Source organism: Engystomops pustulosus, chromosome 8 (assembly GCF_040894005.1).
Source record: "Engystomops pustulosus chromosome 8, aEngPut4.maternal, whole genome shotgun sequence".
Classification (NCBI taxonomy): domain Eukaryota; kingdom Metazoa; phylum Chordata; class Amphibia; order Anura; family Leptodactylidae; genus Engystomops; species Engystomops pustulosus.
The window spans coordinates 50,281,946-50,295,770 of NC_092418.1; the positions used below are offsets into that span (position 1 = coordinate 50,281,946).

Here is a 13,825-nt window from a genome sequence, read left to right on the forward strand (position 1 = left end):
GAGGTTCGCACCAGGTGGTGGTGGCTTTGTCGTTACCCTGTGGGCTCTTTCCACCACATATAACAGCAACAGGGACATTAGGGAGTACCGCCTTGAATCGTGTTTCTTTGAACGCTGTCGAGCGCCTTCAACTCGTTCAGGCAGCCCCAGCACTGCGCAAGTGTTTTCCCAAATCATCAGAGTTTTGGATCCATAGATACGCGGCTTTCTCCAGACCAGCTATTTGTGCAGGGACTGAGGCTGTGTCATCCTCTATGACAGGGGTAGGGAACCTACGGCTCGGGAGCCAGATATGGCTCTTTTGTTGGCTGCATCTGGCTCTCAGACAGATCTTTAGACTGATCACTGGACACAGGCAGCGATGTTACCTCTGCCTATGTCCTTTGTACGACCCAGGTCTACTGGCGGTCATGTGCTGTGGCTACCCATCTACTGGCGGGCATGTGCTGTGGCTACCCATCTACTGGGAGGCATGTGGTGGGTGTCAAGATTTGGAGTAGTGTACCCCCTGGACCACCACGAATGATGATGATGTAAGCAGACGCCTAGGACCGGAATCTAAGTGGCACCCGGTCTTCACCAGAGCCCGCCGCAAAGCAGGATGGTCTTGCTGCAGCATGGTACCACCAGGTCATTCCAGAGGCACCACTTCTCCACGGTGGCAGCCAAGGGTGAGGTACAGGATCAAGACGTAGATCGCAGGGGCACCTGTGACACTGGGACCAGCTATCTACTTGGGTCATGTGCATATTGTACGGCTCTTATGGAATAACATTTTAAAATATGTGGCGTTCATGGCTCTCTCAGCCAAAAAGGTTCCTGACCCCTGCTCTATGAGATGTGGTGCTCGATTTCACAGATGTTATCCTTCAGCTTCTGCAAATTCTGATGGAGCAAACTCATGTCTACCCAAATCTCGTCCATTTTAGATGTTCTGAAAACCGTGGAATCCTGTATAGCAGCAAGTATTTGGGAAGAGACCACCTTCAGTTTAAGCTCCTGTTCCCCGTATGAGGCCTGTGCATACTCTTCTCCCTCCACCGCACCTGCGGCCCATGCTTGTGCCAGAGTAGCTGTGTCATTTTGAGGAGCTGGCCTGGCATATTCTTTTAGGCGACCAGTGGCCGTGGAGCCCCTAGACTTACTCATGTCTCTATTCGAGGATCATTTCGCCCGTGTCCGGCATAGGATTGCAGCCTTCATTACAGCAGGATTATAGTAAGGAGCCTGCTAGTGGAGCAGAGCTCAGCTACTGCCGGAAGTCAGTTAACGCACCTATAACCTTTATCTTTAACATGTAATTTTTGATTTGATGTAAGCCACTGATTACAAGATTGTAGACACCTGTAATACTAGTTAGTGGGACACACCTTGATTTAACATGTCTCTTGGCTCACATTTTTTTCAGGGGTACCTGTCCAGGCTTGTTTCATGATTTTTTTTATTTTTAATTCTCTTGAATCATTGTTGAAAAGCAATGTCTGCCTTTCATTTGTTTATTTTCATGGGTTTTTCTTTTATTAAACGAGGGGTATCAACAAGTTTTTCCATTTCTTCAATTGATGTTATTAAAAAAAAGTGTCCTTTGTGAAGATAATTTCTCATAAATGTAGCCATGCTGTCCCTTAGAAACGAGATGACCACCTCACATTTTGGCAGCAGTGGCCAGACATGCACTATTGAGTCCTGCCTGATCTCCTGGATTCATCGATCATTACCACAGGACGTCTGTGGGACATGCAGTAACTCCCAGACATTACATATACAAAAAACTTTTGCTTTTTTTATGCAATCACTCCAGCCAAGGCTGCCATATCCGAGATGGCAGTGTTGTTTAGAAGGGACCATATGACTACATTTATGAGAAATTATCTTCACACGGGTAAATTTTTTTTAATAACATCTAATTGAAGAAATATTTATGTGTGGCAGATTAATGAAACTGAATGTGAATGCCCAGACGAGAATACCCCTTTAAAGTATCACAACTATGAATTAACACAGGTGGAATGATATACTTCTAGGTTCTTCAAAGTAGCCACTAGAGATGAGCGAGCATACTCGAGAAAATGGCATCTCGCTGCGTTTAGATTTTTGGCAGCCAGAAACACAGCCAATCACAAGCCAAGAGACTCTGCAGTACACCCAGCATCACGTGGTACACTTGCATGTCGATAGCAGTGGTTGGCTGGTCTGATCAAGTGACCCTGGAATATACTAGCCCCTGCCCACGCTGCTTGGATCATTCTCTGTCTGGATGCCGTTAGGGATAGAACTGCTGCTGGTCAGGGATAGCGTTCGGGTGTTCTAGTACATTACTGTTAAGCAGGAGTGATTCTCCAATAACCTTACTGTAAGGCAGGAGTGATTCTCCAAGAACCCAACAGCCCTTGTTAGGGCTACATTAGCGTTTTTCAAAAGTTAAAGTGACAGTCACAGCACAAAATCTTTTGTGTGCTGTCAGTGTTCGTTAGAAACTAGCGATAGCAATCATCTTCTGAGGTTGCTGTCTGATTTCTTCTGCACGTTTTTTTCTATTAAAAAAAAAATACTGTTTATATTTCTGTTTTGTCTATAAAATAAAATTTAATTTGGAAAATGTTGAACCCGAGGGCTAAGGGAAGAGGACGAGGGCATGGGCATCCAATTACTGCAGGGGTCAGAGGCCGTGGTCCTGGGCTTGGGTGAGTTACCACCTGCTGATGAGGGAGCAGGGGAATGCCGCAGAGCTACACTCCCTAGCTTCATACTTCAAGTTACTGGGACTCGTGGTAGAGCACTGTTGAGGCCAGAACAGTGCGAACAGGTGATGTCGTGGATTGCGGACAATGCTTCAAGTAATTTGTCCACCAGTCAGGCTTCCACGCAGTCCACCCATGTTACCCAAGTGAGCACTCCTCAACCTCCTTCCCCCCAGTCTGCCCCCTCCCAGGAAAATTTGGTATTTGAGTCGGCATACTCAGAGGAACTGTTATCTGGACCCTTCCCAGAGTCACAAACGACTTCTCAGGTTGCTGCTGAGCTTTCCCTATACCCAGGTTTTCCAACGGTTGCAGTCTGTGGGTGATGATGACATTGTTGACGTAGTGGAAGAAGTGTGTAAAGAGGTGTCGGATGATGAGGAGACACTGTTGTCAGACAGTGGTGAAGTTGTTGTCAGGGCAGGAAGTCCAAGGGGGGAGCAGACTAAGGGATCGGAGGATGATGAGGTGACAGACCCAAGCTGGGTTGATAGGCCTGGTGAATACAGTGCTTCTGAGATGGAGGAGAGTCCTATACCAGAACAGGTTGGGAGAGGCAGTGGATGGCCAGACGGAGAGGCACAAACACCTCCTGCTCGAAAACCACACCTTCGCATCCACGATCCTCCTCAACGTCCACATCTCCAAATTAGTGAGCCTGGAGATGCTGTTTCTGACAAGGTCCACCTAACCACGGACACGTGGACGAGTGCTGCCGGGCAGGGCCACTATATATCGCTGACGGCACATTGGGTTAACTTGGTGGAGGTTGGGACCGAGTCTGACCCTGGGGCCGCTCATATACTGCCGACGCTGATGATTGCGGGGCCCACCTCGGTCACTGTCTCTCAGGCCTACTATGCCTCCTGCTCCCACCCCTCCTCCACCTTCTCCTCCGAATTACCATCCGTGGGCATGGTGCCATCGGTCAGTAGCTCTAGGCACAGCAGCAGTGCCGTCACTAAGCGACAGCAGGCGGGACTCAAACTGCTGAGCCTAGGCCATGAAAAGCACACCGCCCAAGAGCTATTACAGGGCATCACGGCGCAGACTGATCTGTGGCTGGCACCGCTGAATCTGAAGCCAGGTATGGTTGTGTGTGACAACGGCCGTAACCTGGTGGCGGCTCTGCAACTCGGCAGACTGACACATGTGCCATGCCTGGCCCATGTGTTAAGTCTGATAGTTCAGCGGTTCCTCAAGACATACCCCAATCTGTCTGATTTGCTCAGGAAGGTGCGCCCATCTGTGCGCATTTCAGAAAGTCGACCACAGATGCTGCCACTCTCAGGGCAGCGCAGTGCCGCCTCCAACTACCCACTCACCAACTGTTGTGCGACGTGCCCACGAGGTGGAATTCCACATTAACCATGTTATCCAGAGTTTACCAGCAGCTCAGTGCGATTGTAGACTGCCAGATGTCAACTTCCACCAGAACTGTCCACGGTCAGTCAGTTTCCTCAAATCTACAATGAAGAGTGGACGTGGATGTTTGATATCTGTCAGGAGCTGAGTAACTTTGAGGAGTCATCACATATGGTCAGTGGTGATGCCGCCATCATAAGCCTCACCATCCCGCTGCTTGGCCTGTTGAAAAACTCTCTGGTCAGCATGAAGTCGGAAGCTTTGCGCTCGTCACAAGAGACGGGGGAAGAAGATTCCCTTGTTGATAGCCAGGGCACTCTCCGGTCTGTTTCTCAGCGTGTAACGGTGGAGGAGGATGAGGAGGAGAATGTTGGTGACACAGAAGAGGGGACCATTGCTCAGTCCTTAACTGTTCAGCATGTATGGGCAGAAGAAGAGGATTTGGAGGAATAGGAGGAAATGGAGAGTCAGGCCAGTGAGGCCTGAATTGTGAAATGTTGCGCGTTGGGCGCATATGGCAGATTTCATGCTAGGCTGCCTATCCCGTGACCCTCGCATTCCAAGAATTTTTTCCAGCACCGATTTCTGGGTATTCACTCTCCAGGACCCACAGTACAAGCAAAATCTTTCCACTCTCTTCCCTGTAGAGGAAAGGAGTGTGAGAATGCACACTCTTCTGCTGGACAAGTAATGAGGGAGAGTAGGCGAGCAGGCATCTTGTCCAGCACTGGCAGGGGTACGCTTTACAAGGCCTTTGCCAGTTTTATGTCGCCCCAGCAAGACACTGTCACTTGTCCCCAGTCTCGGCAGAGTAGGGGTGATCTTTACAGAAAGATGGTGAGGGAGTATGTAGCTGACCATACCATCGTCCTAAATGATCACACAGCTCCCTACAACTACTGGGTTTCAAAGCTGGACATCTGGCCCGAACTGGCGCTGTACGCCTTGGAGGTTCTTGCCTGCCCTGCTGCTAGCGTGTTGTCTGAGCGGGTTTTCAGTGCAGCTGGTGGCATCATCACCGATAAGCGTACACGCCTGTCGACTGACAGTCTGATGTTTAGCAAGATGAATCAAGCATGGATTTCTCATGATTTCCATTCTCCACCAGGTGAAAGCAGCTCAACCTGAATAATTCTCATGTATGCACTCCTCCTCCTCATTCTCCTCCTTTTCCTCCTCTTTGTACACTAAAGCTGAGGCAACTGGCTATTTTTTTCCAGTGCCAACTGGCTCTAGCTATAGTACTGTATGTATTACATTTTTATGGAGGGCTACATTCCTGTGCAGAGCCTTGGTCCCCTTGAAAAATGCTCATGTCTCCTATTGAGACACTGGGGTCCGTTATTCGAAAAAAGCAGTTAAGCAAAGAAAAACGAGTGGCTATCAGTACTTTAACAGATGAAGGTCAGCCAGTCCGAAAAATTGTGAAAACTTTGAAAGTGTCCCCAGTTGCAGTTGCAAAAACCATCAAGTGCTACAAAGAAACTGGCTCCCGTGAGGACCACCCCAGCAAAGGAAGACCAAGAGTCACTTCTGATGTGGAGGATATGTTCATCTGAGTCACGAGCCTCAGAAATCGCAGATTGTAGACCAGGTCAATGCCACACAGAGTTATAGCAGCAGGCCTTCATGGTAAAATAGCTGCTAGGAAACCACTGCTAGGGACAAACAACAATCAGAAGGGACTTGTTTGGGCTAAAGAACACAAGGAATGGACATTAGACCAGTGGAAATCTGTGCTTTGGTCTGGAGTCCAAATTTGAGATCTTTGGTTTCAACCAACGTGTCTTTGTGCGACGCAGAAAAGGTGAACAAATGGACTCTACATGCCTGGTTCCCACTGTGAATTATGGAGGAGGAGTAGTGGGGTGCTTTGCTGGTGACACTGTTGGGGATTTATTGGGATATTGTTGGGGTATACGGAACCAGCATGGTTTTAACAGCCTCTTGCATCGGCATGCTATTCCATCTGGTTTGAGTTTAGTTGGATTATCTTTTATTTTTCAACAGGACAATGACCCCAAACACGCCTCCATGTTGTGTAAGGTCTATTTGACCAAGAAGGAGAGTGATGGGGGTGCCACGCCAGATGACCTGGCTTCCACAGTTACCAGGCCTGAACCCATTCAAGATGGTTTAAGGTGAGTTGGACCGCAGAGTGAAGGTAGAAGGGCCAACAAGTGCTAAGCATCCCTGGGAACTCCTTCAAGACTGTTGGAAGACCATTTCAGGTGACTACCTCTTGGAGCTCATCAGGAGAAGGCCAAGCGTAGTAATCAAATAGTAGTAATCAAAGCAAAAGGTGGCCACTTTGAAGAACCTAGAATATAAGATATATGGTTTCACACTTTTTTGTTAAGTATATAATTCCACGTGTGTTAATTCAGAGTTTTGATGCCTTTGGTGTGAATCTACAATTTTTGTAGTTATGAAAATACAGAAAACTCTGCGGCAGCACCAAAGAAAGACCAGGGCAGTAGGCAGTTGCCTCAATCTGTAAAGCCAAGCAAGTCCCCGGGATCCCAGTACTCACTCCTCTACTGAGGGTGAACAAATGGGGGAGTTACTGGCCAGGATGGCGAATGCCCAGAAACCGAATTTTTTTTTTAAATTTTGCCATCTTCTGGCGCTAATAACTTTTCTATACTTTGTTGTACGAAGCTGTGGGTGGTGTCATTTTTTGCGACATTTGATAATATTTTCAATGATATCATTTTTTGGAGTGTATGACCTTCTGATCACTTTTTATAAATTTTTTTTATATTTTTCAAAATGGCAAAAAAGTGCCATTTTCGACTTTGGGCGCTATTTTCCGTTATGGGGTTAAACGCATTGAAAAACTGTTTATATATTTTGATAGATCGGGCATTTTAGGACGCGTCAGTATCTAATGTATCTAATGTGTTTATGATTTTTACTGTTTATTTATATTTATGTCAGTTCTAGGGGGTGAGTGAATTTTTAGGTTTTTTTATTATAATTTTTTTTTTCACTTTTTTATTTTTACTATTTTTCAGACTCCCTAGGGTACTTTAACCCTAGGTTGTCTGATCGATGCCATCATATACTGCCATACTACAGTATGGCAGTATATGGGGATTTTTCCTACTCATTCATTACAATGTGCTGACAGCACATTGTAATGAAGGGGTTAAAACAAAACCCTGAAGACCCAAGGCTACCATGGAGATGGATCGACGCTCCCCGATGACGTCAGGGGGAGCGACGATCCTAGGCAAGATGCGCCGCCATCTTTTTGAGGGTGCAGGCAGCGATCGCTATGATAACACCCGCAATCGGTGCTAGCACTGATCGCGGGTGTTACCGTTAAGTCTTTGCTGCAATATGCTATAGTGAGCCCTCTCCATGCAGCGGGATCCATACCGGTCGTGTACCAGTTAAAAAGCAGCTGTGATTAAAATATTCTGACTTTCAGACAGCTTGATAAATCTGCGCCATTGTGTTTTTTTTGTTTTTTTTTTGGTCTAGAATGGCTAATATTAGCTGCCTAATGTCTAACAGATGTGCCTAAATGAAGTCCGAGGGTGATGCTTTGTTATTAGATTCCAGTCGTTACAGGTCTTTTAATAAGGGGGGGACTACAATAGAATAAAAATACACTTAATGTAACAGTTGACACAGTTGACACTTATAGTGCCAACGTCCAGTGGTCGTCCGTAGATCTAGATAGACCTGTTTTTGAAGTTTTCTAAATCTATCTAAGGTAGCCTCAATGGCTACTGTCCCTATTTGGACGAATGGGAAGCTCTGACCCAAGGAGCCTTCCGGATTACTTCACACCTATAGAAATGATCCCAAAGTGAATAGCAATAAACTGTCAGCAAACGGATAAGAGAAACATGTGTCATGTTATGGCTACAGGAATGTTAATTCTGAGACTTGAGCCTCAGGTGTTACCCATGCATGTGTCCTGATGATGTATAATACGTTCTAGGAAAGTTACGACCAAAGGAGAGACTCCAGGTTCATATAGATGGGTAGACAGAGAGAGGGAAGACAAGCGCAAAGGGATTCAAGTGGTTTATGGTCATATGAAGTGACTTTCACCTTATGTTGATGAAGTAAAAGCTTATCGGACTATATTCTGTCCTACTTGGTGCTATCGAACGCTGCTAGCCTCAAGATGTCAGTTTGCAAGGATCAAGTATTTGTACACGTGTAGTTATCTGGTCCAATGCTTCGTCCAACAAAGTTTCAAATTGTGTTCGTATGATTTGAAGGATCTTTTATAAATTTGAAGGATCGTATATAAATTATTGGATGTATTTTAACACATATAATTTTTATTATTTCAGACTAGAAAACCATAGCTGTTCTGAGATCACTCAGAGAAAGTCTGTTCCGTTTAAAGTAATAATAATGATAAAAATACAAACATCAGCTATACTAACGCATGCACTAATATAGCCACAGATATATAAAAATACAAGTTATGAAATATTTAATATACACTCACTACATTGATAGTATGAACACAACAGACTGAAAAAAAAGTCTCTGCGGTGGATTCGGGTCCTGCCAGGATTCACGAAGGTAGTTCCTACGACGTCCACCTGGTGGCGCTGCTGCGATGAATTTCCCCGAGGACCGCCGAAATGCACTCAAGTTGACCGGCCTATTCCTAGTTAAGGTAAGTGCAAGTTTCGCAACACTTTTTTTTTTTTTTTTTTTATGCTGCGGTTTTTCCCAATCCATCTGGGTTTCGTTCGGCATCCCCCCCCCCCCCGATTTCCGTTGCGTGCATGCCAGCGCCGATGCGCCACAATCCCATCGAGTGCGCCAAAATCCTGGGGCAATTCGGGACAAATCGGCGCAAATTGGATATATTCGGGTAACACGTCGGGAAAAACGCGAATCGGGCCCTTGGTAAATTACCCCCATGGTGTTCTGCGCAAATATTCAGCATATGTTCACCCATGTATTTTATATTTTATATTGTGTGTGTATATATATATAATGATTTTTTTTACTCAATGGATATTGTGATGTCATTTCCATTTTACGCCATGCGTGACGTCAGAAAACTTTATATCTTTTTAAAATATAAATATGTGTGTGCAAAACTTTAGTATACCTAAAGAGAAACGTGGCTGGGAAGTTTCACAAACAAGTGGTTGGAAAGTACAGAATTAGGGATAAAATAACTGTGAAGGAAAAGGGACAGAATGAGGATTAGGTGTTTCCGCAGATGATGATCCTAAAGGAAATCTACCACCAGGATGAAGGATGGTAAACCAAGCACACTGTGACATGGTGTGTTCCCCCACTGGCAGAAGCTGCTCTTCTGCTGCTCTTCTTGTAGCTTCATATTCCTGTGTTTTTAAGAAAAAGCGGTTTAAATAATTATGTAGATTAGCCTTCGGTGCTCCAGGTTTCATTGACATCTATAGAGTTTGAGGCTCATTTGCAGAATTTGTGAAACCTTCTTTTTATTGTAAAAACCAGGTCCTAAGCAGCTAAAAGAAAAGCAGAACCTGCCAGAGGGGGCACTCGCCATTATGTCAGTGTGCTTGGTTTACAATACTTTAAACTGGTGGTAGATTTCCTTTAAGGGCACTGGAAGAAGAGATACTTCTGAAGGGGAGCGGAACGGCCAGACCAATGGAGGGGAAGGAGGATGAGTTAGGGGGGTATAATTATGCTGTTATGCTGTACAGTTATGGTTATTGCCACTGTATATTGCTACTGTAAAAATTATAATTTAATAAGTTGCCTAATTTGAAAAGGTATATAATTTACAGTTTTGATGAATTCAATTTTACAATTACTTACAATTTACTTATAATTTTTACAGTCATGAAAATACAGGCAGGCAGCTGCTGCTATAGCAAACTAAATTTTCGGGTGCATCAAGAGAGAATGCATTCTTATGATAAGGACATGGTATTGACCTTATACAAATCATTGGTCAGACCCCACAAGAAATATTGTGTACAATTTTCGGCACCAATGTATATAAAGAACATAGTAGAACTGCAAGGGGTGCAGGGGAGAGCAACCAAGATTATTGGGGGAATGGAGGGACTAGAATACAATGATATATTTCAAAATTTGGGGTTATTCAGTTCAATAAAAAGATGTCTGAGGGGAAACCTCATTACAATGTACAAATACCTGAAAGGGCAGTAATAGGATCTTTTTGTACACCGGCCTGTGACCAGGACACGGGGGCATCCTCTACGCCTAGAGCAGAGGCGGTTCTACCATAGCCATAGACAGGGATACTTTACTGTAAGAGCAGTGAGATTATGGAACTTTCTGCCACAGGAGGTTGTTATGGGGACAAAACCAAAAGTTTGGACACTTTCTCTTTCAAAGAGTTTTCTGTATTTTCATGACTATAAAAATTGTAGAATCACACCGAAGGCATCAAAACTATGAATTAACACATGTGGAATTATATACTTAACAAAAAAGTGTGAAACCATATATCGGTATATTGGTTGGAACCAAAGATCTTAAATTTGGACTCATCAAACCAAAGCACAGATCTCCAATGGTCTAATGTAAATTCCTTGTGTTCTTTAGTCCAAACAAGTCTCTTCTGTTTGTTGCCTGTCCTTAGCAGTGGATTCCTATCAGCTATTTTACCATGAAGGCCTGCTGCACACAGTCTCCTCTTAATAGTTATTGTAGAGATTTGTCTGCTGATAGAACTCTGTGTGGCAATGACCTGGTCTCTAATCTGAGCTGCTGTTAACCTGTGAATTCTGAGGCTCGTGACTCGGATGAACTTATCCTCCGCAGCAGTGGTGACTCTTGGTCTTCCTTTCCTGGGGTGGTCCTCATGTGAGAAAGTTTCTTCGTAGCGCTTGATGGGTTTTCCCAATTTTTTGGACTGACTGACCTTCATTTTTTAAAGTAATGATGACCACTCATTTTTCTTTACTTAGAATTGGTTAGAATTGGTTAGAAAACAAGCAGCTAACAGTCTATTCAGTAGGACTATCAACTGTATACCCACATGACTTCTGCACAACACAACTGATGGTCCTAACCCCGTTTATAAGACAAGAAATCTCACTTATTAAATCTGACCGGGCACACCCATGATGTGAAAACCTGCCAATTACTCCTTGAAGTTCATGTAGAGAATGCCAAGAGTGTGCAAAGCAGTAATCCAAGGAAAAGGTGGCTACTCTGAAGAACCTAGAATGTTAGATATATTTTCAATTGTTTCACACTTTTGTGTTAAGTATATAATTCCATGAGTGCGCCCTGAGTAGTAAGAAGACAGGATATCGCAGAGGGGCCTGAACCTGAGGGTGACCTCTGGTGACCCCGGCATGGAGGTGTTTCCTGCCAGCGTGGTGTGGAGCCCGGCCCTGGAGGACTTGTCCCTGTCGTTGGTGGGGCTGGAAGTGAAGTTGCGATCAGTTGTTTTTTGTGAGGATTCTTCCTGGCCAACTGCCTCCTGGACCTGCTGCCGGACAACCTGGCCCGGGATGAGCAACGCCCTGCTTAGGCTGAACATCACTTCCTTGTGCTGGTCTTGGAGCAGATCCCTCTAAATAATAAGGAGCAGCCGTGGTGGATCGGAGGAGATGCACTCGCTGCTGGGCGCTGACTCCAGGGTCATGGTGCCGGACCTGTCGCGGTCCTTGGACTCTGCTCTGGAGGGTCTGGCGGTTGGGCTCCTGCAGGAGAGCAGGAAGGTTCTGGAGACCTGCCTGGCGCTGCTCATACACAAGTGCCTCATCTCCTTCAGCCTGACCCTGAAGCTGGCGCAGGGCCACCTCTGCCACCGCTCCTGCTCTTCTCCTTCATGATCGGGCTGGGAATCATGCTGACTGAGAAGCCTATGCACCAGCTGATCCGCAGCGTCCTGGCGGGCATCGCCACCGGCACCTTTCTGTACATCACCTTCCTGGAGATCCTGCCCCACGAGCTGAGCGCCAGTGATCATCGTCCTCCTGTCATCGTCATCCTGTGCGGCTTCTCTGTCATCACCGCCATCTTATTCATCAAGATCTGAGAGGTCGGAGAGCCACCCCTCCCCAGAGCTTCAGTAATCCACTCCCATCTGTGGCCGCACATGTGTCCGTGGTCACCACCCACTGGTCATTTCAAGCTGAAGAACTCTGCATAGTGTTACCTGTTCCTAATGGTCTGAAAGAAACGGGTTTTGCACAAAAATGCTAAGAAAATGGGATAATTTGCCTGAATGCCTGCAGACTGCTTGGACCTTTCTGCAGTCACCATGGCGACTGTCCTGCGCTGGATCTGTCCTGCTGATGGTTTGTCATCTTTTCGTCACTGTAGTGCTATGCACCTGCTGCTAGGCTGCGCCTTCATCTGTACGGTTTAAAGCTCTGCCTTCTTGCCTCTGCGCCCGCAACCGGTCCACCACGCCGATTCACCTCACCTTGGTCCCGCAGTCACCTGTTGTGCTGTCATGGACCCCACTATGTGCCTCCATACTCAAGGGCTCAATGGATGTTGAACCAAGGGCCGCCCACCTCATGCACCACAGTTCACCCGGTGCCGGAATTTGCTATATTTGATATTTTTCTTTGATGTTTCTAGTGATTTGTACATGAAGTCGTGTTTCTACTGGAGATTTGTTACGCCTCAGCCTGAATGAATGTTGTATCCGAGCCGTGAGAGTGAGATACAGCAATAAATATCTAATATTTACACTAAAAAAAAAAGTATATAATTCCACGTGTTAATTCATAGTGTGTGTATGTGTATGCTCTATATCTCATGCCAACTTGTTTAAAATCAGTTGTGGCCTTATTTCATGACTATATACATTTCTTGTAACATATTTGTCAGCGGGAATTATTTGTATACATTTTAATAACTTTTTACCTGCATGTGTTAAATATGCTTAAGACTTTTTCCTATCTATCTATGGGGTTTGCACCATCTACAAAAGAAGTGGCAAAACCCCTTTCGCAATAAAATCAATAAAATGTCAATTCAACTTGCAAAAAATTACTCCTTTCTCGATATGCCGAAGTTTAAATTAGTTGAGGCTATTGGAGTGGATGAGAAGCACAAAAAGAGAAGATGGTATGGTGCTAAAAGAGTTATAAAGAGCACTACTATAGTTTCAAATTCTTGTGCATAACATTTTTTTAGGTTTCTATGTCATGCTGTTTTTATGTCTTCCAGTCTGGTTTTGTTTTTATATTTAAAAGTAGTTGTTGTTTTTTTTTCCTGTGAACACCACTGATAATTTCTTCCCCTTTGACTACAGGCACATAGTGAAACCTATTTTGCGTTTCCACTTTCTGATAAAAGAATAAAGTATAACCAGTTTCATTGTAGAAGCACCTTCTTGGTGAGTAGTTGTCATATAACTTAAGCACTGTGAACTACAAAATGAGATTTTCCGATGAAGACCATATGCTTAAAGAAATATACTCAGGATAGAAAAATAACACATTCTCTTTGCAAGGCTTACAGTCAGTTGTGCGGGGCCGATAAATTGCTCCAATAGGTCTGTGACTGAATTTAAAAAAAAATACTTACCCACTCATATCTGTTATGCTTTGCCTATATTTTCACCTTTTTTCAAATTTCAGGATTAATTTTGTGTTTCCTTTAAGTCCAAGTAAAAATTTATTTATTTTGACCAAATTAACAACTACCTGTGTGTTGTCAAGCTGTTGATAAAGGTTATGTGTGGTGGCATCATTCAGAAAATTAACTTTGAAGGGAGAATTGAATTTAAATTTGCTGTAAAGACA

At 44.8% G+C, this 13,825-nt stretch overlaps 1 protein-coding gene and 1 pseudogene across 1 annotated transcript in view; both read left to right on the forward strand.

Annotated features, from left to right (window-relative positions):
- The window catches only part of PGAP1 (post-GPI attachment to proteins inositol deacylase 1), a 316,353-nt gene that overhangs the window by 86,714 nt on the left and 215,814 nt on the right, over window positions 1-13,825 (forward strand). The window contains exon 10 of the mRNA XM_072120897.1: window positions 13,333-13,416. Coding sequence (XP_071976998.1) covers window positions 13,333-13,416 — 84 coding nt within the window. The remainder of the gene's footprint in view (window positions 1-13,332; window positions 13,417-13,825) is intronic.
- Window positions 11,414-12,102, forward strand: LOC140075266 (zinc transporter ZIP1 pseudogene; annotated as a pseudogene).